Source organism: Phascolarctos cinereus, unplaced genomic scaffold (genome assembly GCF_003287225.1).
Source record: "Phascolarctos cinereus isolate Bilbo 61053 unplaced genomic scaffold, phaCin_HiC Scaffold_9;HRSCAF=440, whole genome shotgun sequence".
Taxonomy (NCBI): Eukaryota; Metazoa; Chordata; class Mammalia; order Diprotodontia; family Phascolarctidae; genus Phascolarctos; species Phascolarctos cinereus.
This window is the reverse complement of record NW_027556402.1, coordinates 252,656,540-252,683,270: the sequence shown is the minus strand read 5'-3', so window position 1 is coordinate 252,683,270 and position 26,731 is coordinate 252,656,540. Positions and strand designations below refer to the sequence as shown.

Genomic DNA, 26,731 nt, shown 5'->3' with positions numbered 1-26,731 from the left:
GCCGTCGCCGCGTCAGTGTCCGTGTCCGTGTCCGTGTCCGCGGCCGCCCGGGCCTCTCGCCCCCCCCTCGACCCCCCGCCCCGCTCCGCCCCCGGCTCGCCCGGCCCGGCCTCCGGCCTCGACATGTCGTACAACTACGTGGTGACGGCGCAGAAGCCCACGGCCGTCAACGGCTGCGTGACGGGTGAGGGAGGCCGCGGGCCGGGGCGGGGGAAACTGAGGCCCGCCCGGGGAGGGACCACGTGCGTCGGCGGCTCCCCGAGCTGCAGGGGGAACCTGAGGCCCGCCCGGGAGGAGCCATGTGCCCCAGAACTCCTGGAGCTTCCAGCTGCCGGGGGAAACTGAGGCCCAGCAGGGGAGGGCTTTGACCCACCAGGCTCGCAGCTAGCTGCAAGTGGCCTTAGAGAGTAATGCAAGCACAGCCTACACCCGGGTAAACTGAGGCCTCAGAGGGGAGGGGAGTCCCCCCCCAGGGACCCTCGGCCGTCCAGCCCAGGAGACGGGGTCCTCATCTTTCCAAGGTCGCCCCCACCCCACCCCCCACATCTGAGCCTGTGAACTGGATAAGAACCAGACTCTGTCCGCCTGGAGCTTACCTCCCGCCGGGGACCGTGTACAGAGGGGTTTGGGGCCCACACTGGGAGGAGCAGACCCCGCCTCTGCCTGGTGCCGGGGGCCCCACCTCAGTGCCCAGCGGTGCTCCTGCAGAGGCCTGAGGCCCAAGGGGGGGAGAGGCGTAGGACCAGCTGTTGACCAGGAATGGGCTTGAGGGGTCTGCTGGAGACCACCCCCCCAGAGAGGGGAAATGACCTGGGAGGGGAGTCGGAGGCAGACGGGCTGGGCCACACGTACCGACCCATGGCCATCTCCCTTTGGCTTGAAGTCCTCGGGCAAAGGGAAACCCGTGGTCCCCCCAGAACTTGGAGTTGGAGAGTCTTCCTCACCTCGGGCTGAAATGTGGTCTCAGCATCCTCCACATGCGGCTCTTAGGTTCACTTCCTGGGCCAGGTGGGACGAGGCCGACCCTTCTTCCCCTGGACGGTCTTCAGATAATTCAGCACATCTGATCCGAGGTCCCTTCCAGCTCAGCTCTTGGGCAGCGAGGTCTCGGGCATCGGCCGAAGGGATGGTGGCGTGGAGTGAGCTCTTGGAGTGCAGAGGCCTCAGACAGGGGACAAGGGGAAGGAGCCTGTAAGGAAAGTCTGCGTGTCAGGCCTGGCTCTGGTGCTTAACCATCTGGGTGGCCTCTGCCTTCACCTCGGGGGGCCCCAGCTTTATCCCAAGCAAAATAAAGGGATTGGGCCTGCGTCATCAATTCTTAACCTGGGGCCCACGAGTTTGGTTTCGTATGTGTTGATAGCTGATTCGATAGAATTAGTTTCCTTTGCAGTCCTATGCCCACTATTGTATTTTGTGCATTTAAAAACACTCCAGGGAGAGGTCTGCAGGTTTTGACAGACTGCCCCAAGGAGTCAGTGACACAAAAAAGAAGACTCTATGGATGTCCCTTCTGGCTCTTAACAGTCTGAGAATGCAGAGAGGGAGTGAAGAAATCTTGGGTTGGGAGTTAGAAGACCTAGGCTCAAATTGTTCCCTGCGTGAGCTTTAACTCTGGGCCTCAGTTTCCTCATCTGTGAATTGAAGGCTTTGAACAAAGGATTTCTAACTTTCCTTCTAGCTCCAGGGTCTCTGATCCCCTGAATCAGGTAGGAGGGTCACACCAGTGAGGTGAGGTGAAAGCACTGTGAAGAAGTTCCTTGTAATGTCCCAGTAAGGACACTGGGAACTTCACACGTTAACAGCTATCTAGATTTGCCTTTTTACCGGACCTAAAATCCCCTTACTGTCCTCCTGATAAATGGGTGTCCAGTCTGTTTAGATGGAGGAGCTCTTTATACCAAGGAACAGGGGGACGGGACAACTGAGTTGGGAGGGCAAGGGCTAAACATTGGGTTCCCACTGTTAGCCAGCCGAGTGTGGGAATTACTTTTAGTAGCAACGGTGCAAGTCAGCGGTTTCTAGAAGACACAAGTATTGGATCTCCCCGGGCCTGAGACTTTTAATGAGTAGCATGCACCCAAAGCACCCCATTCCTCAGTGCCTATCGCCATGGTACCAAGAAGCCTTGACACACGGGCTGCTTGAGCTCTTGAAGTACTAAGAAGGGGCCAGAAGGCTATGGTCCTTTGTCCTGAACGTCTGGGCCCCCGCCACCCGTGATTTTGGAGACTAGGTAAAGGTTGGTGTTGAGCAGGGATGTTCTGCAGTCTAGGATTGAAAACTGTGACAGAAGCTGTAAGACTTGAGAGAGAGAGAGAGAGAGAGTGTGTCCTGTGTTCTGTGTCTGTCTGTTGAATAGCTGATTGATCTCTCCCTCCCAGGGGCTTTCATTGATGAGAGCCAATCAAACAAAGCCATTTTCTCTGGCGCCTCCAAAGGACCAGTTTTTATGGTCTGATTTTTCAAGGGATCCTGCTTTTCTCCTTGTGAATATATGGGAGTGAGATTGTTTCAAGCAGAAAGAAGGAAAATGGGAGAAGTGTAGGAGTGTTCCCAGGCTTTTTGATTTGAGGCACGTTGGGAGCCCTTGGACTCGGCCCTTTCTTCTACCTGAGAGGACTGTGGCAATTCTTTCAGGTCACTTCACTTCTGCCGAAGACTTGAATCTGCTGATTGCCAAAAACACCCGGCTGGAGATCTATGTGGTCACCGCAGAGGGGCTGCGGCCCGTTAAGGAGGTGGGCATGTATGGCAAAATTGCTGTTATGGAGCTCTTCCGGCCCAAGGTGAGCACAGCACCCGCCTCCAGGCCTCCACCCTGTGGGCGGGAGGGCACCGAGCCTGCTGCTTGTTTTTAATCACAGTCTCACAGTAGGGGAGTGGTCCAGTAGGATAGGAAGATTGGGCCTGCAGCTCTTCTCCTTTTGAAGGGTGGATTCATACTTGAATGGCATTGGACCTTGGAAAGACTCTCTTAGAAGAAAAAGGGGCCTTTTGGAAAATTTCTGGATGCCAGATGTCTTTGTCCACCCAGTCACTCATGTTTTATGCCTTTTCAGTACCTCCATTGAAGTACTCTGATAGCTAATCACTTGGGGGAGGGGAGCTTTATGGCTGTGTGAAGGTGACCCTGGCTTCTCAAAAGCCAGGCCAGTCAGTGCAAACATTGGTGGGTCCTACCAAGCCAGCAAGACTTCTAGGAATGGGTCGTGGATAATGCTGTCTGGGAGCCAGCCCTGGTGCAGACAGTGCCACCCACAGTTAGGAAGTCACGGGTCCTTGAGTCATTTAGGCAGACTTTCCCAAAAGTGATTTGAGACTGACAAGGAAGCTAAATGTTAAAGGCTTAAAAAGAGAGAGGCTCCTTCCCCTCTGTGCCTTGTTCCTTTTGCTCTGTGTTATGGAAGTGACTTCAAGGCTTCACTTGAAGCATTATTGCTTCCCTTGTGGATTAACCACCTTCCCCTTGTAATTTATAGAGACTTGGTTTTTGTCCTGCCCATCTCTGTAAGCAGTCCTAAAGACAGGAGAAGCTGTCCCCTGCTCAGAATCCCTGTGGCAGACCAGCGCAGACCATGAAAATCTAAGGCGCATTTGGAGGAGGAAATCAACTTGCTGTCTATGAGAGCACACTAAAACTCCCAGCATTTCTTGGGAGATTCCAATATTTACTTGGAATGAGTGACTAGAAGTGCGATACTAATCTTGGTGAAAATGTGTACCTTTGAAAGTTCTGTACTGATGAGCCTGGAGTCCAGTCCTTTTATGAAGGAGATTTGTTCTGTGAAGTTCAGACGCAGTCAAGGGGCTGCACTTGAGGGCCTAGAGGCCACAGGCTCCCCACCCCTGGATTAGACCATGTGAGGCAGGAGGTGTGGGGGCTAGCATGCTGGCCTTGTAACCATGAAGAGTCGCAGGTCCTGCCTCTGACACTTACTTCTCTGCTTTTGTGGGCAAGTCATGTCCGCTTGTTGTAACTCAGTTTCCTTATCTGTGCAGTGAGGAGCGTGAACTCTAAGGTCTTTTTCCAATCTAAATCTCTGCACCCGTGACTGCTCCTATTCCCCTAAACTGATCAGCCAGTTATTCGGAGTTTATTTGTAAGTGTATGTAAAATGAGGGGTCTAGTCATTTCTATAACTAGAATAATAGACATTGATTTAATTCCAGGAATGTGTTTGGAGTGAAACAGAACTCAGGAGAGGGGCTTTAAAATTCACAAATCAAGAAGGAATTGGCTTTCCTTTGGGGTAGTTTTGTGGAGGCAGCACGTTTTGAGGGGTAGGAAGGATCAAAATGCATAGCCATGGAAGTGTACCCAAATGAGAGGAGGAGAGAAAGGAGGCTGGGAAAAAAGAAAAATGTTGTCTTGGAATTAATTTCTTTTCTACCTACTTAGAGCGGTGATGCAAAACTCACTTTCAAGGAGTTTACAGTCTAATAGAGAGAGGAGAGAAACACAAATAAATGGGATGTACCGGTGAATGTGATCAGTGCCATGGAGGGATCCTGGCAGAACATTTGGAGAGTTTGAGGAGGGTGGGCAGGGAGCTCAGAGAACACTTCATGCAGTAGGTGGTCCCTGCGTTGGCCCTCAAAGGCAAATGGAACGATGGGGGAATCCATTCTAGTTAGTGGAGGATGGCATGAGCTAAGGTGGAGAGATGGGAGGGGGCAGGATGGGGGGGGTGCTCAGTTCCATTTCATTGGTTCTCAGTGTGTACAGGGGAGGGGTTGGCTGGAGCCAAATTGTGAAGGGCCTGGCACACCAGGTTGGGCTGTTTTAGTTTAATTAAGCAGCAGGGAAGTCAGTGAAGGTTTCTGAGTAAGAGAGTGCTGTGATTAGAATGTTCGGATTAGGAAGATTCCCGTGGCAGTGGCATGAAGGCCAGATTGGTGGGGGGCATGGGGACCAGCAAGGAGGCCACCTTAGAGGCAAAGCAGACCTGGTGGGGAATAGGACTGAGAAGGAGGGGATGGACAGGTGGAAGAGCTATTGCCAAGGCAGAGTTGACAGGACTTGGCGGCGGGTTGGAGTTGGTAAAAGAGGGAGAAGTCCTAGGGAATGCCAGGGTTTTAAGCTTGGGCAACTGAAAGTGTCCTGCACCATCAGCAGGACTAGAAAAATGAGAAGAAGAGGTAAGATTGTCACTTCATTTTGTAAGCAGTTCATAGTCGCTTTGAGCTTAACAAGTTGAGTTAGAGTTTGTTGTGTTTGAAATGGCAGAAAAATACTTAGAGGCAGTGGCGCGCTGACAGAGAAGATCAGATTTGGGAGTCATCTGCCTAGAGAGATGAAGCCGTGGGCGTAGAGGCAGTCACCAAAGGCGAGACTGTTGAGAGAGAAGAGAGGGCCAAGGATAGACTCTCAGGGGTCATCAGTATTGGAAGAACAGATGGAAGATAAACCAGCAAAGGGGGCGGAGAGGTAGGAGGATAATCCTGAAAGTGGAAAGAGTAAGTTTCCCCAAGGAAGGAATGTCTCTTGTTGGTGCTGAAGAAAACAACAGGAAAGGGGGTCATGACGTTGACTTAGTGAGCCCTATGAGCCAAGGGGTAGGAATAGAAGTCAGATTGCAGAGAGTTAAGAAGCAAGCTGGGGAAGTGGAGAGAGCTGTTTCTCTGAGTTGGACAGTGAGCAGAAAAACCAGAAAGGAAATTGTGGTTTAAAGGGTTAGTGGGCCCAAAGGGACCATTTTTTTTAGGACAGGGAAGGCCTGAGCGTGTTTGTAGACTGGAACAATAATAGTAGCTCACATTATGTAGCATTTTTTGAAAAGGAAGGAGCAATGAGAGGGGGTGATCGATAGAGCAATGGAAAGGGAAGTAGAATGGAGGCAGAGGTGAAGAGGGTTAGTTTTGGCAACCACGTCTGAGGAGGGTCTCCTCTGCCTCTAAGGTTGGATGCAAGGAGGAGTGAGTGTAGATTATGACACTGAGAAGTTTGGAGCATCAGGAGAAGGAGGGGGAGGAGTGAGGCCAGTGGTCTCAGTCATCTCAAGGCAGTGTCAGATCTCGGAGGTGCAGTTAAGGGTTGAGGGGAGAAGAGATTTAGAACAGCCATTCTGGAAAAAGAGAGAATCAGCAAGAAATAAGTCGAAGGATTTCCATCTAATGATTGGGACTCAGTTTGGGATAGCAGACACATTCAGCCCACTTATGGTTTTTCTTCTGGTAACATTTGCTTGAGGACAGAGATGAATGGTAGGAGCCACCCTGGGAAATGGGGAAAGGTCAGAGGGGACAAGGGATTCCTAAGTGGGAGAGGGGGCATTATTGAAATGGCTGAGTATGGGGCCAGACATGACAAAAGAAAGGAAGAAAGCCAAAACAGGGTTGATGAGTTGGAGAATACAGAGGAATCAAAGAAATGAAGCTTGTAAGGAGGATGAAAAGCAGATATGGAAAGAGGGAGGGAATGAAGTAGGAGAACAAGAGAGATTTAATTAGGGGAATTTCAGAGTTCAGGATCTTAGTGGTGGAGCATTATAGGGAATGAGGACGGCATCACCGCCCTGGTGAGTAGCTGAAGTCCATTAGCCAAGAAATTGTAGGAATTCAGTGTGAAGTCATTGTCAGGAAAGAGCATCGTGAATGCTGGCATTTTCAAGGATGGTGGCAGGGGAGGGATTGGAGAAAAAGATTGTGTGTCAGACACACCAATGTCATGGGAAAAGGTGGGTGGGTGGGCCTTGGAGGTTGCCATGGGACAGCAGCAAGTCCTCGGCTAATGTAATATAGTTGGATGGCTTAGTTTTTAAGCTCTGGTATCTGAAAAAGTTTCTGGTAGTGGGCATGGGGAGTGAGGACTAGGCCATCTGTAAGATGAGAGGGGTGGGGAAGGGAGCAGCCAGTATTGGAGAAGGCTGCTTGAGCTGTGGAGTCCAGATTTGAGTACTTGTATATAGAAGCTGAGTGGGGGGGGAGGATTCAGTTGGCTGAGACATCTGTTGCAACCTTCACTGAGTTTACAAATTAGTAGAAGAGATAAGACAAATACAGAGATGCCATTAATACAAGTCAGGAGGTGATCAGTGCCATATGAGGGGTGTGCATTAGAAGGATTAAGTGTGGTTAGGGAAGAGAAGGCAGAATGAGAGAGCAGAGTTAGGGTTAGGGTAACAGTGAGGCCCAGGCCCTTTGGGTGTCTCCACAGAGGCTGATGTGTGTGACTGAGAACCCCTTTCTGAGAGAGGACTTTGGAATCTGGTCATTTCACTTCTTACGTTAATTCGAAGGACAGTTCAAATCCAGCATCCCTATCCGAGAAAGAAAGTCTTCTAATGAATGGGTTGGTTTCTAGGGGGAGAGCAAGGACCTTCTCTTCATCCTGACAGCCAAATACAACGCCTGCATCCTGGAGTATAAGCAGAGTGGGGAGAGCATTGACATCATCACCCGAGCTCATGGCAACGTCCAGGTGAGGGGAAGCCCCAGGAGGCTGGGCTGCGTCACAGATCAGGGACGCTTCTCTGTGAAATTTGGGGGTCGTTAAAACTGGATTATAGGGAGTTGAATTGGACCCTGCCTTTGAAAGAAATAAATTATCGGATGCTACATTATTGGCTGAGAAAAATTAAGGTGATTGGGAAAGTTCCTCTGTGGTCAGAGAAACCACCGTGAACTACACTTGCTGTGGAAAGGAGAGCCGTCTTCCTTTATTTCCTTCCTGTGTCCTTGGCAGTCTGAAGAATGGGGAACCCGTGTCAGTGAACTGCATTCTTTTGCCAGAAAGTTGAGCCGTTGATAAAACTGAATCAAAGTAACAAGCCCTTGGGCTTCCAGGCCTGTTCTGACCAGGTGTCACAGAGGCTAGAAAGGGGTGCCCAGTGCCCTCTGCCGAGGCCCATCACTGAATCTTCTTTTTAGGATCGCATCGGTCGTCCCTCTGAGACTGGGATTATCGGCATCATTGACCCCGAGTGCCGGATGATCGGCTTGCGCCTCTATGATGGCCTCTTTAAAGTTATCCCTCTGGACCGCGACAATAAAGAATTGAAGGCCTTCAACATTCGTCTGGAGGAGCTGCAAGTCATTGATGTCAAGTTCCTGTACGGTTGCCAGGCCCCTACCATCTGCTTTGTTTATCAGGTAATGACTGGGGAGGAATGGGGAGAAGCAGCTTGGTCCTGGTCTGTAAGGGGCTGTCTGCTGATAGGCAGCAGGTCTGGATTGAATAGGGAGAGGCTCTTGTGCCTGCAGTGTGTTGGGTACCTGCCTGGGAAGCGGGTCGTAGCGTGGAGGCGAAAAGGGGCTTGGGGGAGGGCTTCCTTGGTCCTGCTGTTACACTCTGGTAGTTTCTCTTTGGAAAGAATGTAAGGTGACCTAATCTGTCTTTATTTCTGAAGAAGTTACTGGAGTGTGCTTGTAGCTCATTAAGGCTTGACTCTCAAGAACTGATCTGGAGATTGCCTTTGAAAGGAAAGGGATACATTTTCAGATGGCATCAGCTGGGACAGAGTTCCCGTCCAGCTCATTGTTTACCCTCTGTGAGATTTCACGCAGAGATCATTGTCCACATCCCAGGTTTGTCCTTTGGGCTATGAAGGGTGCCGTCAGGTCGACCAGCAGACCCCTTTGCTAGTGCTGTGAAGCCCAGTGAGTGGAGTGTGAAGGACGCAGTCACTCCTCTGGCCTGGCTTGGTGGGTCCTGCTCATGTACTGGACATTTTGGGAGGGTGAGCTGCTGCATGGAGATCCTGCTTTGACCCAAGAGCCTTTCGATCACTTGATCGTCAGCAGAGCCGTAGGTCTCTGGACCTGGTAACTGGCTGGAAGAAAGGTGAAACGTGGGTAGGAGAACTCGGCCTACGTATTGTGGATCTATTCGTGTTGAATTAGTTCTTAGAAGATGCAGCGCAAGTCCCCTTCTTCTCTTCTTTCTCCACCTTTATAAAAGTCAGGCTGTCGGAGCGTGGCTCTCACTGGGTGGGTAGATGTCATTAGTTCAGACTGCACCTGGAGAGTTTGGAAGGTTCTTGGCGTCCCCTCTAGAGACAGACCTTTGTTTCCCAGATACATGTGTCCAGAACAAGCCTGAGCCATTGGAAAGAGTTCTGCTTGCCATGTCTTGTGTTAGAGATTGTTTCCATTAGATCCGGAATTGGCCCCTTTCCTCTTGACTTTAAAGACCTGGAAGTACAAGGGCTGCCCTCCATGAGAAAGTGTCATCCTTACATTCACAGGATCTGTGAGCTCAGAGCAGACCCTGGGGACATGGCCTTCTTGCGCCTTTCTTTCTTTATCACACTGTGCTGCACTCTGAGGGTGAGCTCACCTTCAAATCCACGTTGGCAGCCGCCTTAAGGGCCTGCAGGTCAGGGCTGTGGTCGTGTCCAGCAGCTGCTCGGAGTCCCCGTTCCTCCCCAGGACTGACTGGCTGAGTGACCCAGGGAGGGGAGGGCAGGTCACCATTGGCCCACGCCAGAAATGGGGTGGGGATTGATTCAGGGGGATGGTCAGGATGCCGTCAAGGCCAAGGTTTGGGATTTACTTCTGTTCGCTGTGGGCGCCATCGCCCGACAGAATGTTGTGTAACAATTGTGTGCCCACCCTCCGTGTTGTGTGGTGGTGTTCTTGAAGATAGGCTGTAAGTTTCTAGCTGGAGTTCCATGTGAAGGCACTTGGTGCATTCTCATTGATTGGCTGCTGTGTGAGGGTGAGGAGGGACGGGGCCTGAGGTCGAAGGGTCAGCCTTCACTTAACCTGCCCTCCTCTAGTGGTGACCGATGGACCGGCTGGCTTCAGGTGACCCTGACTCTAGTCTTTGGCTAGTGGCACTGTTTCTTCCCGATGGCCCTTGTTCCCCATGCTTAACATTCCACCTTTTCCTGAGGCCAGGACCCCCAGGGACGGCATGTCAAGACCTATGAAGTATCTCTTCGAGAGAAGGAGTTCAATAAAGGCCCTTGGAAGCAGGAAAATGTGGAGGCGGAGGCTTCAATGGTGATTGCAGGTTGGTTAGCTTTGTGGTTTTAAGGAAATCTCCTTTCTCCCCATTCCGTCTGTCATTTTGCTTGATCTTGTCCCTTGCCTGCCTTTACAGTGTCACCGGAAGCAGGTGTGTGTTACGGCACTTACTATCATTGCCAGTTTTTTTTTCCCCAGTTCTCCTTGGCAGGTGTAAGGGAAAGAGCATGGCCTGGAATTAAGGGACCAGCTCTCATGTTCTGTCTGCCTCTTCTAGCTGTGTGCCCTGAGGCAAATCACTTACCCCTTCCAGTAAAGGAGAGTGATGGTGAAAGTACCTGGCCTCACAGGAGAGTACTCTTTCTACACTTGAGTTATTCGTAGAGAGGCACCGTGGCCTGAGGGATCGAAGGCCAGTCTTAGAATCCAGAAGCCCAAGGGTTTAGGTCTTTCCTCTGACACATGGTGGCATGTGGCCCTGGGCAATTACCCTGGGCAGATGGCTTAACGTTTTCTAAGAGTGTGAGTTATAGATAAGTTGTTGATCTGCCCTGGGAGGGAGGGTCTCCACACCAGAGGTCTCCACTTGGATAAAGTCACCGGTCTGGGCTCGTCAAAAAAAAAAAATGACAATTGTCTTATGTTTGTAGGTGGATTTGAGTGTTTTAGATAGAGTATTATCTTATTGTTCATTCCATCAGCATCCCTTCCTTCCCATCTTTTGTCTCTAGTCTTTGGGGCTGATTTTCCTGGGTGTCCAATGGAAAGCACTTGAAAAGTTATGTGTCATCAACTTTAAGGCCTGGAAGGGAGTGGAGCTTAGATGTTCCCTTGTTGTATAGCTGAGGAAGCTTGAGGCACAGAGAGTTTGTGACTTGCCCAAGGTCACATAGCTGGCTGTAGGGAGAGAGAGTCAGGTCTAGATCCTGTCTGGAGAAGGGTTTGGTGTTGGCATTCTCTGCTTAGGTTTGCCCCAACCAGTGTCATTTTGCAGCGGCATCATTAACCACTGTGCAGCCAGCTCTGGTCAGACTGTGAAATCCTGTTAGTAACATGTTTGCCGACTGCCCGTTTTTCACATAGATGCTATTGCTTGTATGCAACTACCTACCTCCTGTAACTGTGTTTACTGGGCACTCTGCCCTTCGCCTGCCCCTCACGTCACTGAGAAGGTTTCATGGCGATAGAATTGGAAGGAACCGTGGCATCTCCCTAGTCTGGTGCCCTCTTTCATTTATTTATTTATTTATTTATTGCTGGATTATTCAATTTATTCTTCTGAATGGGTCCTGATAATGGGAGCACCAACGCCTACAGGATCCCCTAATCACTCTTCTCACAGGGGTGGGCGAGAATATACAGAGTAGAAGCTTCAACTTTTATTGGTGCCCTCTTTTAACAGCACGTTAGAGCCTCCAGATGGTGGTTCTGATCCTCTGTAAGGAAAAACTGAGCAGGGATTGAATGAGGACTGGGGGAGACTGGAAGAACTAGAGACATAGGTTTAAAAATGATGAATGTTCAGGAGAGAAAATTGGGAGGGAGGGACAGTTCAAGGACAGTTCTCACTTTTTGAAAAGCTCTAAAGAAGCCAAAAGGGAAGAGAGGGTTCCATGCTGAGGTGAGGTCAGGTCTGATCAGGTCCTAAGAGGTACACCTCACGGAAATCCCCTCTGTTCACTCTCCTCTCTTTAAATGAGGAGGATGCTAATCCTTGATCCGAGAAAACCAGGGGCTCCTTCTAAAGCTTCTTCCTGGCTCTTTTGCAGTGCCCGAGCCTTTTGGAGGTGCAATCATTATTGGCCAAGAATCCATCACGTATCACAATGGCGATAAGTACCTGGCCATTGCCCCTCCCATCATCAAGGTGAGATTCCTGCGTCCTCTTCCCTAGGCCTTGCCCTTCTGCTGTTCTGAGGTTAGAATGTGGAGGTGGACAGTCCCCTGTTTGTTATCTGCCACAGATGCGGGGCAGGTATATTGTGAAAGAGAAGCTTTCACTCACTAGCAGTAACATTTGTTGCATGAAATAGCTGAATGTGTTGAGTTAATATCCTTGGGGCTCGCGTAGAGAAAAATACCAAAGTGTTGTAGCTCCTTTTAAAATAAAGAAAAATCTACATTCATTGTAGAAGGAAAAATTACACAGTTTTCTTCATTTTTTGGTGGGTGAAAGTACCTAGTATAAAAGCCCTGCTTTAATAGCGTTCACCTGGATGTGAGAATTCACCTGTGCTGCCATCCGGAACCATGCTGAAAATAACTGCCCCCACCCTTCTATGTCCCAGAAGACACCGAGGGGTCTCCACGTGTAACATTTTTCCTATCTCCTTCCTTTATCTCGTGTGCATTCCAGGCACCCAGGTCTCTATGTTGTCAGGCAAAGGCATCCTGGGGCTTTCTTGGTTCCTTCTGATAAAATGGTGAGGCCTCCCTAGTAAAGGGAGCAGCCCCCTGGGGTTCACTCCCTGCTGTGAGACAGAAGCCACTTCCCTAATTGCTTTTCCTTCCACGGGGGCAGCAAAGCACGATTGTGTGCCACAATCGAGTCGATCCAAATGGTTCCCGATACCTGCTGGGAGACATGGAAGGCCGTCTCTTCATGCTGCTTCTAGAGAAGGAGGAGCAGATGGACGGCACAGTGACCCTGAAGGACCTTCGGGTGGAGCTTCTTGGAGAGGTGATGCTTGTCCCTGGCTCATTGTACTTTCTTTGCTCGGCGGCATTTGGGGGGGCAGCCCGTGCAGGCCATCAGAAGTCGCATCGCTTTCTCTGTAGCCGCCCTGTCCAGTAGCAACCACCTTTTAGTTGTTTTATTGAGAAGTGAATTTTGGCTTTTTAGAACATCTCAATCAGGTGAGCAGTGGACCTTATGCATAAAGATGAGGGGTGAGCAAGAAGTGGGGTGCGTGTCGAAAACACCATGGAAATCCCATGGCCGTGGCGCTGGGAGAGGCTCCTGGCAGTAGAGTCTGAGGGAGCCGTGTTTCTCACTGGAAGGATGGGAACTTGAGGTGTGTCACCGAGGAGGGCTGGCTGTTGTGGAAGGCGGGATTGTAGCAGCTGGACAGGGGTCTGCCGATGGTACCTAGAAGATCAGTTGTAGACTTGATAGGTGTGGAGTCATGGGCATCGGAAATTGTGAAGCCTCGGTTGAGACTCCCTCTGATTCACTGTGACACAGACTCGGTGCTCCATGTGACGGCTCCCAAGGCTGCCCTGGCACGTGTACAGTTTGGGGGGAGGGGAACAGCAGCTGCTTCCCCACAGGGTCTCTTGCAAGTTGTGTTTCCTTCTAGACCTCCATCGCTGAATGCCTGACATACCTGGACAATGGGGTGGTGTTTGTTGGCTCCCGCCTTGGCGATTCTCAGCTTGTAAAGGTGAGCCTCACCGTCCTCCCTCCTTGGCCGCTCTTCATCATTGCTTTGCCTTGCTGAGCTCTTCTTCATCCAGATTCAGAACGAGACAGTAAAGTTGCAGACTAGATGAGACTCCTCCATTCCAGCTGACCCTGTGGGGTCAGTCCACAGGCAGAGTGGGCAGATTCCAAGACTCAGGGAAAGATCAGAAGCTTTGTCTGTTCTTACAGCTGGAGCAGGTGGGATAGCTTCGGAGGTTCATTCAGCAAGTTCCCTGTTTGTTTACTTTCAGCTCAACGTAGACAGCAACGAGCAAGGCTCCTACGTTGTGGCCATGGAGACCTTTACCAACCTAGGTCCCATTGTGGACATGTGTGTTGTGGACCTGGAAAGGCAGGGCCAGGGCCAGGTAAGGCTGAGGACGTGGGGTGGCGGGGTCAAATCTGGCCACTGCCCCTGGGTGTTTTTCTCTTTTTTGGCTGGGGTGGACAGGAGTCGGGGGAAGCACTAGAAATCTTTTTTTAGCTAGATTTTTATTGTTCTCTTCCATTTTGACATTGACTCCATTTCCCCTAGATTCTCCTTTGTCTCTCCTCTCTGAGAGCCACCTCTTATAACAAAGACTTAGAAAGAGTAGGGCAAGGAGGAGTCTTCTCACGTCCTCTTTGAGGGCCAGCTTGGTCTTCATGATCGCTGCTGCTGTCTGGTAGTCCTTTGCTTTTATGTCGTTAGAGTCCTCGGGCGTCTCTTGGTTTCCTGGCTCTGCCGATTCACTTTGCATCAGTTCACATCCATCTCTTTGTGCTTTTCTGTTTTTATCATGGTCATTGTTCCGTGTGGCCCAATGATGTGTCAGAGTTTGGTTAGCCCTTCCCCAGTCTCTACTTTGCTTCTTCTTTGCTACATTGTGAAGTACTTTTGTGAATAAGCATTTTGGTGTAGAGGGAACCTTTCTTTTCTGCAAACCCTCACCTGACACACCAAGATTCTGAAGGTGCCTGCTCGAGGCCCTGATGCCGCCTGGCTTTGTGTCAGGCTGTCGCCGGGCAGCTGGGGGTCCTCTGCTAGACTAGTGTTGCAAATGAGAGGCCCTCCGCTAAGGGGCAGTTGTTGTCCTGTTTGTATTTGGGTATCAGTATGGTGGTCTTAATCAGAGCTGTCACCAAGGCAGGGGGCTTGATACGATCTCCACTACTTAAGCACCTCAGAATTAGGGTTAGGGAAGCTGTCCACGTCCTGCAGGCCCTTGGCTGCACGTCTTGGGATGGAAGCCTTCGCAGGTTGGATTGCTGACTGTGACCTTGAGCTTAGTTGCTGAGGGCACCGGTGACCAGCTCTCTCTGTCTGTGTTTAGCTGGTCACGTGTTCTGGGGCTTTTAAGGAAGGCTCCTTGCGGATCATTCGGAATGGGATCGGGATCCATGAACATGCCAGCATTGACCTGCCAGGCATCAAAGGTATGATACCCTGTGCCTCGGGGGGGGGGTCTGGAGGAAGGCGGGCAGGAGGGTGGTGTGGGGCGCAGCCTGGGCTGCTGAGGGGAGAAGACTTGGAGAGAACGTGTGAATTGTCTTCAAGTATGTGAAGGATTTTTTCTCTTAGAGGAGCGATTATTCTTGTTTGCTTGAAACACAGTGAATAGAAGTTAGGAAGAGGACAGTTTAATGTGCATCAGGAGAGTGGCCTGGAAAGGCCCAAGAGGCAGGCCTCCTCCCTGGAGGCCACGGGTGAAGGCTGGTGACTCCACATTGAGGATGTTTCAGAGAAAATGCTTTGTCAGGAGTAGATGCCCCTTCCACCTCTGAGACTGTGATGTGGACAGTGTGGGGTAGATGTGGTCTGGTTTCTGCTGGGGGGGTGCTCTGTTCTTGGAGTCTGGGAGTCCCGGGGGGAGCCGAGGGCAGCGTACTGACGCCTCGCTCTTCCTCCTCCCAGGCTTATGGCCTCTCAGGTCTGACTCTAGCCGAGAAACTGATGACACCTTGGTGCTGTCCTTTGTGGGCCAGACGAGGTAAGGATGGTCCCGGCCCTGGGGCGCAGGCGGCCCTGCCTTCTCAGGGAGGCCACGGGTGGATGCAGGCTCTCCATCTCTCGGCAGAGTTCTGATGTTGAATGGTGAGGAGGTGGAGGAAACGGAGCTGACTGGCTTTGTGGATGATCAGCAGACTTTCTTCTGCGGAAACGTGGCTCATCAGCAGCTGATCCAGGTGAGTGCCCAGCCCTGGGAGGAGAGGCTGCGTCGGTTGCACCTCCCCCAGTACAGAGTGCAGAGTCAAGGGGCTGCTGTTTTGGGGCCAAGCCTGCAGCTCTTGACGATTTGACCGATCGGGGCCGACCATTTACTGGCTTCTGATCCTCATTGTGAATCTCCTAGGGTTACCTTGTAGGTATTGGCCATCTGTGGCATGCCAGCTTCTGCCCCGGGGGGGTTTGGAGTCACCTTTCCTGAAAAGCCTGAGATTTTTCCAGGCTCTATCACAAGGGCTTCGGGGCAGGGACTGTAGAATTTGCTCCAGCCCCTCCGGCCCGCCTTCTCCATTTACTCTTCACCTTGCCCCGAACACACGAGAAATGGTTTGCTCTTGCTGGACGTCAGCCTTGAGTGACTGGATATTCAGATCCTGGCCTCCAACCCTTCCCATGTTATTGTTCCAGCTCAGTTCAAGTGGCTGGCTGTATAGAACAGACTCAAGAGGCAGCTGGTGGCTCACGGGGCAGCGCTGTGGGCCTGGCGTCAGGAAGACTGGCGTTAAAATCCAGCCTGCGGCACTTCCTAGCTGTGTGGTCCAGGGCGCCTCAGTTTCCTCAGCTATAAACTGAGGCTAGTAATAGTCCCTTCTTCTCAGAATTGTTGTGAAGACATATAGTTAACACCTGTGCAACACTTTGTAAACCTTGTGGCACTGTGTAAATGCTGGCCATTTTTATTCTTATCATTATGAGAACTGGCGGAGGGCTTCCTCGGTGGCTGGGCCAAGCCTGGGACGGCAGGGGAGGCCAGACCGGGAGAGGCTCCGTGGGCCGCCTCTGCACCGTGGCCACCTCCATCGTTGTCCTCCTTCAGCTGGTGCTCGGTATTAGCCAGATAACACAGGGAATCATTGTCTTTCTCACTACTCTTGTGTCACTTTGCTGTGTCGGGTCTCTTTGGGGGCGTTACATCTAATGAGACTAAAGAACTGCCGTGCCATTATGTCCGTGAGGCTGTTGAGAGGGACTCAGAAATCACAGTTGTGGGAGCTTGTTATTTAACCTGGAACAGATGTAGGGGAAGTGTAACCGTTGTTTTTAAATGTTTAGAGAGCCATCTTCTGAAAGAGGGAGAAAGAGGGATTAATTTGACTCAGTCCTGGGTGGTTCCAGGGAAGGCCCTGTGGTTTGTCTGGAAGCAGACATCAGGCTTCACCTGTGACCCACCTGCGACCTTGGGCAAGTCCCTTCCCTCCTCTCTAGAAGGAGGAGATTGGAGGAAGAAGGTCTCTGAGGTCTGTTAGAAATCTGGTATTGAGTATCCTGTGCTCTTAGGAGAAGAATAAAACTGCCATTAGGCGATAGAAGCTACAGGAGGTTTTAATTCAGTGTAAGGAGGAATTTTCTACCAGTCAGAACTCTGAAGATGAGGTGGGTGTTTGTTAGGGAGTTCCCTGTCACTGGAAGTGTTGAAGCAGATGCTGGGTGGGCCCTTGGGTGCCACAGATGGGGAGAGAGCCCGTGACATAAGAAAGGCCTTTGAGTCCTCTTTGCCACAGACTAGCTCCACACAGACTAGCTCCACGGCTCTCAGGATACTGTGCCCTTGTTTTATCAGAGCAGAAAGTAACATCTGCCGTCCCTGTCTCATGAAGCTATTGTGAGGATAAGATGAAGTAAAAATGTGATGCTCATTAAATGGAACTTTGTTACTAATACTTTTAAAAAAATGATGCTTTATTTTTCCCTCATCACATGTAAAGATAATTTTAAACATTCATTTAAAAAAAAATTTTGAATTCCAAATTTTCTTTCTTCCTTCTTACCTTCCCCCCTTCCTGAGATGGCAAGCAATTTGACATCGGTTATACATGTTCAGTCATGCAAAACATAGTATAATATTGGTCATGTTGTGAAAGAAGACAAACAGAAAGGAAAAAAAAATACAGAAAGTGAAAATAGCGTGTTTTGATCTGCATTCAGACTCCATCAGTTCTTTCTCTGGAGGTGGATCGCATTTTTTGTCATGAGTCTTTTGAAATTGTCTTGGATCATTGTATTGCTGAGAAGAGCTCAGTCATTCACAGTGGATCATCATACAGTATTGATGTTACTACGTACGGTGTTCTCCTGGTTCTCTTCATTTCACTTTGCGTCAGTCCACATAAGTCTTTCCAGGTTTTTCTGAAATCCGCCTGCTTGTCATTTCTTATGGCACAATAATATTTCATTACAATCATCACAGCTTGTTCAGCCATTCCCCAATTGATGGGCATCCTCTCAATTTCCACTCCTTTGCCACCACAAAAAGAGGTGCTATACATGTTTTTGTGCATGTGGGTCCTTTCTCCGCTTTTTTTTTTCATCTCTTTGGGGTACAGACGTGTTACTGATACTTTTATGTATTGTATAGAGGTGATGAATTGAACTCCAAATTCCTTTCCACTTAATGAGATTGTATATTTCCCTTATATTTAGCTTCCTTCCCAATTTCCCCTGTTATGGCAGCCCTTTGATGGACTGTTTGGAAGTGTTTATCAAGGAAGAAGAGTCCTGCACAGAGCCTGGGCTGCTTCTCAGGGGTCTCCCCTCTGCTTCTGTCTAGATCACCTCTGCCTCTGTGCGGCTCGTTAGCCAGGAGCCCAAAGCCCTAGTGAGTGAATGGAAGGAGCCTCAGGGCAGGAACATCAGCGTGGCCTCCTGTAACAGCAGCCAGGTGGTGGTGGCCGTGGGCAGGGCCCTCTACTACCTGCAGATTCATCCTCAGGAACTCAGGCAGATAAGGTACCCATTTGGCTTCCTTCCTCCCCATTCCCGGGCCCTCTCTGAGGCCCGGGCACCTTCATCTGACGTCTGCCTTTTCTCTTTAGCCATACGGAGATGGAGCATGAGGTGGCGTGCTTGGACATCACCCCTCTGGGGGACAGCAGTGGGATGTCTCCCCTCTGTGCCATTGGCCTCTGGACCGACATCTCTGCCCGTATCTTGAAGCTTCCCTCTTTTGAGCTGTTGCACAAGGAGATGCTTGGGGGAGGTAGGTGGCCGCTGCGTGGGAGCCTGGGTTCTGGCTGGGTCGGCCATGCGGCGTGACAGCCCGCCGTCTCCCCTTGTGTGTGGCAGAGATCATTCCTCGGTCCATCCTGATGACCACCTTTGAGAGTAGCCACTACCTCCTCTGCGCCTTGGGTGATGGCGCCCTCTTCTACTTTGGACTCAGCATTGAGACAGGTCAGCGTGGGGGCTGGGTGGGATCCCTCCCTTCTGTGCCTCCATGGGACTGCCCAGAAATGTTGGGAATGTCCCTTTTCCCACCCCTTTGTCCTCCTTCCCCCCCCCCCCATAGAATTCTGCAAATAGAGATTCCTAGGCCTCTGTCTGGAGGGAGCCTTACAGACCATCGGGTCCGAGTCCTTCATTGCTGGGCCTAGGCCTGATGGCATTCTGCCTTCTAGGCCTGTTGAGTGACCGGAAGAAGGTGACCCTCGGGACGCAGCCCACGGTGCTGAGAACGTTTCGCTCCCTCTCCACCACCAACGTCTTTGCTTGTTCTGACCGTCCCACCGTCATCTACAGCAGCAATCACAAGTTAGTCTTCTCCAACGTCAACCTCAAGGAGGTCAACTACATGTGTCCCCTCAACTCTGACGGCTACCCTGACAGGTGAGCGCGGCCCAGGGAGGCAGTGGGCTTGTGTCTTCTCTGTGAGGGAGCTCGGGCCCTGAAATCTGGATCTAAGCTGAGCTCTCTCCCTGCAGCCTGGCCTTGGCCAACAACAGCACCCTCACCATCGGCACCATTGACGAAATCCAGAAGCTGCACATCCGCACCGTGCCTCTCTATGAGTCTCCCAGGTGAGCTGCCCGCGGCAGGTCCCCACAGCAGCCTCTCGTCTCCTCCTCCTCCTTGCTGGCCATCTTTGCCAGATCTCTGTTGTTTTTGTTCTCCTTTAAAAAACCTCCACACAGAAAGATTTGCTACCAGGAAGTGTCGCAGTGCTTTGGGGTCCTCTCGAGTCGAATTGAGGTGCAGGATGCCAGCGGAGGGACGACGGCCCTGCGGCCCAGCGCGAGCACCCAGGTTGGTTCGGGGGGGGGGCAGGCTGGCGGGCCGGCCACATCCTGCCTGGGGCGTGCACCAGTCCGCTCCGCAAGAGCACGGTTGTTCTCTTTGCCCCTGAACTCTTCTGTGAACTCAGGCGGAAGGGCTGGCTTCTCATGTACCTCGGCAGCAAGCCCCAGAAGCAGCCTCGCCTCTCCTCAGCGCTTCTAGGCTTAGCTGTCCTTGCCGGGGCGGGGGCAGGGCTGGAGGACAAGGCCTGCCTAACCAGACTGCCTTGGCCCCCAGGCCTTGTCCAGCAGCGTCAGCTCCAGCAAGCTGTTCTCCAGCAGCACAGCCCCTCATGAGACGTCCTTTGGAGAAGAGGTTGAGGTGCACAACCTTCTCATCATTGACCAGCACACCTTTGAAGGTGGGGCCTGAGGACCAGGCTGTGGGCATCCCCAGGATGGGGGGCAGGGGAGACAGTACGGGCCCTGCCCGCTCATCCCAAGTCAGAGTGAACATAAGCCACTTTGGACACACAAACAAGGGAAGACGGGGGAGTGTCTGTCGTGGCCTTATGTGCTCACCTTTCCTCGGTGGCTCTGACTCTCTCCTGGTCTAGCCCATCTTCTCATGGGCCGGTCTGGGGCTGCCTAAGGAGAAGTCTTGGGAAAGGCACGTGTGCCGTAAGGTGAGGGGGGATAATGTCTTCTGTCCTAGTGCTCCATGCCCACCAGTTCCTACAGAACGAGTATGCTCTCAGCCTGGTCTCCTGCAAGCTTGGCAAAGACCCCAACACGTACTTCATCGTGGGCACTGCCATGGTGTATCCGGAAGAGGCTGAGCCCAAGCAGGGTCGAATTGTCGTTTTCCAGTACTCAGATGGTGAGTGTTGCTTCTGCAGCTCCTGGGACACGCGGCCCTGGAAAAGCTGGTTTCAGGCTTCTGAAGGGTGGGAGAAGCTCCGAGGCAGCACTGGGCTCGTCGCCAGCCCAGGGGTGCTCTTCCTGCTCCTTTCTGTTTCTTCTGTGTCTCGTTATCTTCCCTTTCTAAAGTTGGGGATCTTATTGGGAGGGGGGCAGGGCTGGGAGAGCATAGGAGTAAGATGGAGAGGGGAAAGGGGGCAAGAGATGTGGGAAGGAATTGGAAGTCAGGGACATTCTTTCCCTTCAGGATGGGATCTACTGAGCTTGGTTCCTAAGTCCCAGTTTTTGTTTACCATCCCTAATCCCTCAGGTCTCTCCATCCATAAAATGGGGAGAACAGTTGTCACTGGTGACCTTACTCTAAAGATCAATCTTAGAATTGAAAGGCCCCTTCAAGGCAGTCGAGTCCAGCTTTGAGTATCTTCATCGGGTCAGTCGGAAGGTCATTCACGGCATGTGTGTCATTCTTATTTCTTCCTTGCGCCACGGTGCCTAGAGCACTGGGTCCATTAGGCCAAGTCCTTGCTGTGTCTGGACCACTGAACCTTGTCAGACTGCTAGGGTCCCCACCAAAAAGAGCTACTGGACAGAGATTCCAAGGGATTGGACAGATGCTGATTTTATCAGTTCCTCTCAGGAGGAAGTGGGCATGAGAGCCATATTCCGTGTCCCTAGATTAGCAGCCATTTTGTGATGAGGTGCTCGATACAGTTTGGATCACCACGTCATGGATAGCGTGTTGAGCCTGAGGGATGTCCTGCCTTCTGTGGGAGGTCTCACTCCCCTTAGTGTCCTGTGGGAGGCTTTCTCCCACATGGAGAAACCGCAGAGTCTGACTTGTGACTCTGGCATTGATGCAGGCCGAAGGTGCCACTCACCCAGATTTCCTTTGGCATCTGACATGGCAGCAAGATCTGTAATTGATTCAGTGTGACCCATGCACGTTTTGCTGGTCAGAAGTGGACTCTTCCTCCTGTGAGCTTGTCTAAAACACGCGGCTTTTTATAATTCTCTCTCATGCCTTTGTCCTTTCCTGTTTTATGGTGTAGTTGGGCATACACATGCTCCATGTCCCCCGCTATTTGGTGAGCGCCTTGAGGGCAGGACCTGTGTCTTATTTGTCTGTGTATCTTCCCCAGTGCCTACTATGTGCCTGGTGTAGAATGCTATGTCCCCTTGCACCTAATGTAGCAACTTGACGTTTCTCTCATGGCTAGCTCTATGAGCAGATGGTGTGGTGTCAGACCTCTTGGACCTCCTCACTGCGGGGAGTACTGCTGCTGACCCTCCCCAGGCTGGGGTGAGAGAGCTGGGCAGAAAATGAGAGAGTCACCCCAGGGAGAGTGGACGGGGGGAGGAGGAACGGGCCGGAGAAAGGTGGAGATGGTGACAGAAGGACATCATCTTTCCTTCCCAGGCAAACTACAGACTGTAGCTGAGAAGGAAGTAAAAGGTGCCGTGTACTCCATGGTGGAATTCAATGGGAAGCTCTTGGCCAGCATCAACAGTACGGTGAGCCCTCTTCCTGTGGGACGTTTCTCTGGTCTGATCGATTCTGTAATGTTAGATACGTGCACCCCATGTTTGGATGGAAGATAAGATGAAAGACCTGGTGGTGTTAGTCAGTGGGCATGTACTGAAATTCCACTTTGTGCAGAATCCTGTGAGCAGTTACAAGGAGGAAATGAAATAACGGTTCTGCTGTTAAAGGCTCCTCGGAGAGGAAACCGAACAGACTTTTGTAAGAAGGTTCTCAGGCAGAGGCATAAGGACCGGTGCTTAATGAATTCTGGCTTCTCGGGGTGCTTCAGGCTGGCTAAGATCGTATGGCATTGATCAGGGAGCACCAGAGCATTCGTTCTTCACGTATTTAACGCTAGATCTCATCTCTATATGCAGCCTAGTCTCCGGGCACTTAGGTCTGGGAAGGGGACTGAGTTTTGAGAAAGTGTTGAAGAAGAGGCTTGACATGGGGCAGTGATGCTGCCCGTTTCCAATTAGGCATCAAACCATTGGAAAGCCGACCTTTCCTCTCCAGGGAGATTTCCGGCAAACCTAATAGCCAAGAAGGGCCCTCTGATAGGAGAAAAGCCTCTGGCCTTTGTCTTTCCCAGGTGCGGCTCTATGAGTGGACAGCCGAGAAGGAGCTCAGGACAGAGTGCAATCACTACAACAACATCATGGCCCTGTACCTGAAGACCAAGGGGGATTTCATTCTGGTTGGCGACTTGATGCGCTCGGTGCTGCTTCTGGCCTACAAGCCCATGGAGGGCAACTTCGAAGAGGTAACAGCAGTGCTTCGGGTTCAGAAAAGCCATTATCACCATGGAGAGGTGGGCCGGGGGCGGGCCTTCCCTGGGCTTTCACACCTGCCCTGAGCCCTTCTGGATGGTGCTGGGTCGGCGGCAGTCTTGGGCTGGACTGGTGAGAAGGCTTTCAGAGGAGAATCTAGGCCCAGGCTTGACTCTTCTTTTAGGACCCAGACCAGGAGGTGGAGTGGGGTATGGGCTGCACTGCGGACCCCTCCTTAAATAAAACGTTTAGCCTTCTGGCCCGAATGCCGACAGGCCCAGGCTTGTATTCCATGGGACTTGCTGATTCTTCTCATTCTTCTGGTTTTTGTGTTCAAGATCGCCCGGGACTTTAACCCCAATTGGATGAGCGCCGTAGAGATCTTAGATGATGACAACTTCCTGGGCGCTGAGAATGCTTTTAACTTGTTTGTGTGTCAGAAGGACAGGTGGGTGACCTCCCATGGGGGTGGTGGGAAGGGGGGTGAGGTGAAGACAGAGTTTGGAGTGTGTTCTCAGCCCCTCTGTGCTGGCCTCCATACGCTGCTGTCGACTGGTCTGATGGGCTGGCCGGAGGCCGTGCTGCTGCAGGCTGCACTGTAGGTTAATGACACTGACCGACAGAATTCAGAAATGAGACGGTCTCATCCCGTCAGACCTCAGTTCTCTGGTGATGTCTTCTTCCTGTGCTGAAGTAAGGGTGTCCAGTGGCACCTGCAGGTCACTTCCGAGGCTGGGATCTGCCAGCCTCAGGGCACCTTCTGTATTTGAGGGTTAGGCCTTCTGTTCTCTAAGGACCTAAGCAGTCCTGGCATATTATGTTCTTAGAAGGCCAGTCTTGGCTCCCCTCCAAGCAGTGACCGGTGCAGCCTGGCGTGCAGTGTCATTCACTCCCGCGGTGTAGCTGAGGCCCTGCAGCCTCCGTGGGGGACTGGCCGTCTCTACCGTGTGCTGCCTCTCCCCCCGCCCAGGGCTCGCACCTCCCCGGCCATGTGGGTGTTGGGGGTGACGAGTGCTGGCCATTGTGCTTTCCAGTGCTGCCACCACTGACGAGGAACGGCAACATCTGCAGGAGGTGGGGCTCTTCCACCTGGGGGAGTTTGTCAACGTCTTCTGCCATGGCTCTCTGGTGATGCAGAACCTGGGTGAGACCTCCACCCCCACGCAAGGCTCCGTGCTCTTTGGAACAGTCAATGGCATGATCGGTAAGGCTGGCCTTCCTAGGGGCACCCTCCCCACACACCTCTCTGCCTGCATTCACTCTTGTGCTTGGGATTCACAAAGCCCAGTTCCATCACGGGGCTCTTGGCGGTGCTGAGTGAGAGGCTTTCTGCCCTGTAGCCGAAGGTGCCCTTGGGGGAGTGGCAATTCCGGGGAGGGGGGAGGATTCCAGACCTCCGCCATTGGCTTCCTGTTTCCTCTGCTTTCTCAGGGCTGGTGACCTCACTGTCAGAAAGCTGGTACAATCTCCTCTTGGACATGCAGAACCGACTCAATAAAGTCATCAAAAGTGTTGGCAAGATCGAGCACTCCTTATATCCTTCCTGGAGCTCGTGTTACCCTGTGTCCTCCTGAGTCCATCAGCCTCAGCAGCTGGGAGGGGAGGACAGGGCTGGTGACAAGAGGACAAAGTTACGTAAATTCTCTCTCTAGGGAAAAGCTGCCGGCCTTTCTTTGGGCAGAGACATGGCTGGGCCTGGGACACAGGAGCTTATCTTTGGAGACGGTAGGTGTTTGAAAGAAGAGGGGCGGGAGCAGGGGCCTGACTCAGAGCACCAGATTACATGTCACCCTGAACGTGACCTGAGAAGCTGTCGTCGGTATTGCAAATGCATGTGCTGTTAAGAAATCTGAGGCTCCTTCTCCATATCATCCCGTTTGATAACAGAAGCTCTAAAACCAGCAAGGCAGGGAATGGCAGGGACCACCCACAAGGGCATGGTCTTGTCCGGGCAGGGCAGGGCCTGATTCTGAGGCTGTGTGGCCTTGGGCAGGTCACTTCTATCTGAACCTCTGTTGCTTTACCTGCAAAAAAAGAGAGGTGTCCAATGAAGTAGGCATCCTTCAGGGTCCCTTCAAGTCAGAAGTCCTGTGGATGGGAGCGTGCTCAGTGACTGAAGAGCCGTGAGGCTTTGGCAGGGAGGTCTCTTAGGAAGCCAGGTGAGTGCGAGGTTGTTCCTTAACTCATCCTTGTACCTGGAGATCGTTTCATACTGAACGCAAGACGGAGCCAGCTACAGGTTTCATTGATGGAGATCTGATTGAAAGTTTCCTGGATATCAGCCGACCCAAGATGCAGGAAGTTGTGGCTAACTTACAGGTGAGCCTTTGGGCCCCATGAGGTGGGGGAGGGTGTAATTGTGTCTCTTTCCTGATTTTAGGGAGCCCAGGACCCCTTATGAGCATCTTCCTTTTCATCCTTCCGTCCTTCTGGAAAGGGGGGTTGAAGAGGCCATCTTCTGGGTTTGGCAAGAGGGTATTAAAAATTACTCCCCAGCCCACACACTGTTGGGCAGGGGCTCCTTAGTCAGCTTTGTCGGGACCAGACCTTGTCCATGTACTTTTTGCGCGTCCTGTCTTCTCTGGGACAGAAGAGCTGTTGTCTCTGCATCTTTTTCTCCCTTGGTTCATTGGAGAGGATGTCTCCACTAGCCCAGTCACACCCCAGTGTGTGCTCCAGGCTCCCCACGGGAGGGGGTGGGGCCCTCTTCTTGACGATTCTCTTCCCAAACCCGTCTTCCTTGTTAAAGTATGATGACGGCAGCGGTATGAAGCGAGAAGCCACCGCAGATGACCTGATCAAGGTCGTGGAGGAGCTGACCCGGATCCATTAGCCAGTCGGCCGCGGTCCAACCTTCCTAGCACCTCTCTCCATGTTTGCGCCTGGAGTCTTCCCCCACCCCCTTCTTTCTTTAGCAGGGAGGGGGGGGCCCTGTCCAACAGCCCCAAGAGCCACACTTTGCCCTGTGTGGCAGCGGGGTCCTTTTCGGAACAAAAGCCAGCTCACTAGAGATATTGGAAATGGGCTGGGGGTGACACCGCTCTCATGCCTGGGTTTTCAGCTGTCGCCAGGGACCACCAAGCCTTGGTCTTGACCAATTGACCTCTTTGGTAGCTCTTGGGCTGAAGGGAAGATCCGTGACTCTCACTCATTCACTGTTCTCTAGGATCTTTGGATTTGGATTTGCTGGGAGTGGGGGTGGGCAGGGCTCATTGTCTTTGAGGCCAGGTCCTCCTCTTAGCCTCCCGCTGCTGCCTCCCAGAGCTTCCCTTGTTCAGGCCTGGACTCCCAGGCAGTGGGGCGGGAGATCCCCAGGCTCACTGCAGAGCTGCTGCCTTCAGGGACAGAGAGAGTGGGGGAAGCAAACGGGTTGTTGGTTTCTGAGTTTTACCAAATAAAGTAGAATCCAAGAGGAAAACCCGCTGTTTCTGCTTCTCTTCCCCTCTGCCTGCCTGGCCAGAGTTCGGCTGCCTGGTTCCAGGGGTGAAACTCCTCGAGGCTCTTCTCCCCCCACCCCACTTGGGCAGCGTCCCATCGGCTCACCTCCCTCCACACCGCCTCTCCTCTGACTGTCTGAGGCAGCATCCCTTCAGCTCACCTCCCTCCACACCTCCTCTCCTCTGATTGCCTGAGGCAGCGTCCCAGCCAGGGAGATTGGTCCAGGGTTGAATCCCCAGTGTTTCTTTGCCTCTAGCTGCTTTTCTCTCCCAAGTCCAGCCTGCTGCCCAGACCAGCCTTCCTAGGCTGTAGGCTGGTCAGCCCCTCCTTTCAAGGCTTCCGTAGCTGTGCCAGGGATGGGATGACTCAGATGTTGGTAACGTTAGGCTCACTGTTGGCTGCCTCCATTTCTCCTGTGTTCCCTTTGCCTGATGTGTGACTCCGCTGACTCTTCCCAAGTGGTCAGAATGTGGAGAGGGCAGCTGAGAGGCAAATTTTCCCAAAGTCCTGTGGTCCTCTGGTCCACTCTGAATGACCCTGCGGCTGCCCAGCACCCTCCCCCACACACTCAGA

At 52.1% G+C, this 26,731-nt stretch overlaps 1 protein-coding gene across 1 annotated transcript; it reads left to right on the top strand.

Moving 5' to 3' along the window:
• The first annotated feature begins 26 nt into the window (after positions 1 to 26).
• Positions 27 to 26,138, top strand: DDB1 (damage specific DNA binding protein 1). The gene is made up of 27 exons (XM_020968129.2): positions 27 to 184; positions 2,638 to 2,786; positions 7,304 to 7,420; positions 7,870 to 8,091; positions 9,841 to 9,955; positions 11,679 to 11,776; positions 12,431 to 12,589; positions 13,209 to 13,292; positions 13,564 to 13,680; positions 14,626 to 14,728; positions 15,207 to 15,282; positions 15,370 to 15,478; positions 18,067 to 18,245; positions 18,332 to 18,495; positions 18,582 to 18,689; positions 18,914 to 19,121; positions 19,217 to 19,312; positions 19,427 to 19,538; positions 19,806 to 19,929; positions 20,223 to 20,387; positions 21,846 to 21,940; positions 22,543 to 22,713; positions 23,059 to 23,168; positions 23,755 to 23,924; positions 24,152 to 24,254; positions 24,916 to 25,039; positions 25,470 to 26,138. The coding sequence occupies exons 1-27, from the start codon at positions 124 to 126 to the stop codon at positions 25,551 to 25,553; spliced, it is 3,423 nt and encodes a 1,140-aa protein (XP_020823788.1). The 5' UTR covers positions 27 to 123; the 3' UTR covers positions 25,554 to 26,138.
• Positions 26,139 to 26,731: the final 593 nt, after the last annotated feature.

Excerpts from the sequence above, each read along its gene's own strand:
- DDB1 (XM_020968129.2), top strand. The coding sequence starts at position 124 with ATGTCGTACAACTACGTGGTGACGGCGCAGAAGCCCACGGCCGTCAAC. Across the intron at positions 7,421-7,869 it reads GAGCTCATGGCAACGTCCAG|GATCGCATCGGTCGTCCCTC; the intron begins GTGAGGGGAAGC and ends TCTTCTTTTTAG. Across the intron at positions 13,681-14,625 it reads AAAGGCAGGGCCAGGGCCAG|CTGGTCACGTGTTCTGGGGC; the intron begins GTAAGGCTGAGG and ends GTCTGTGTTTAG.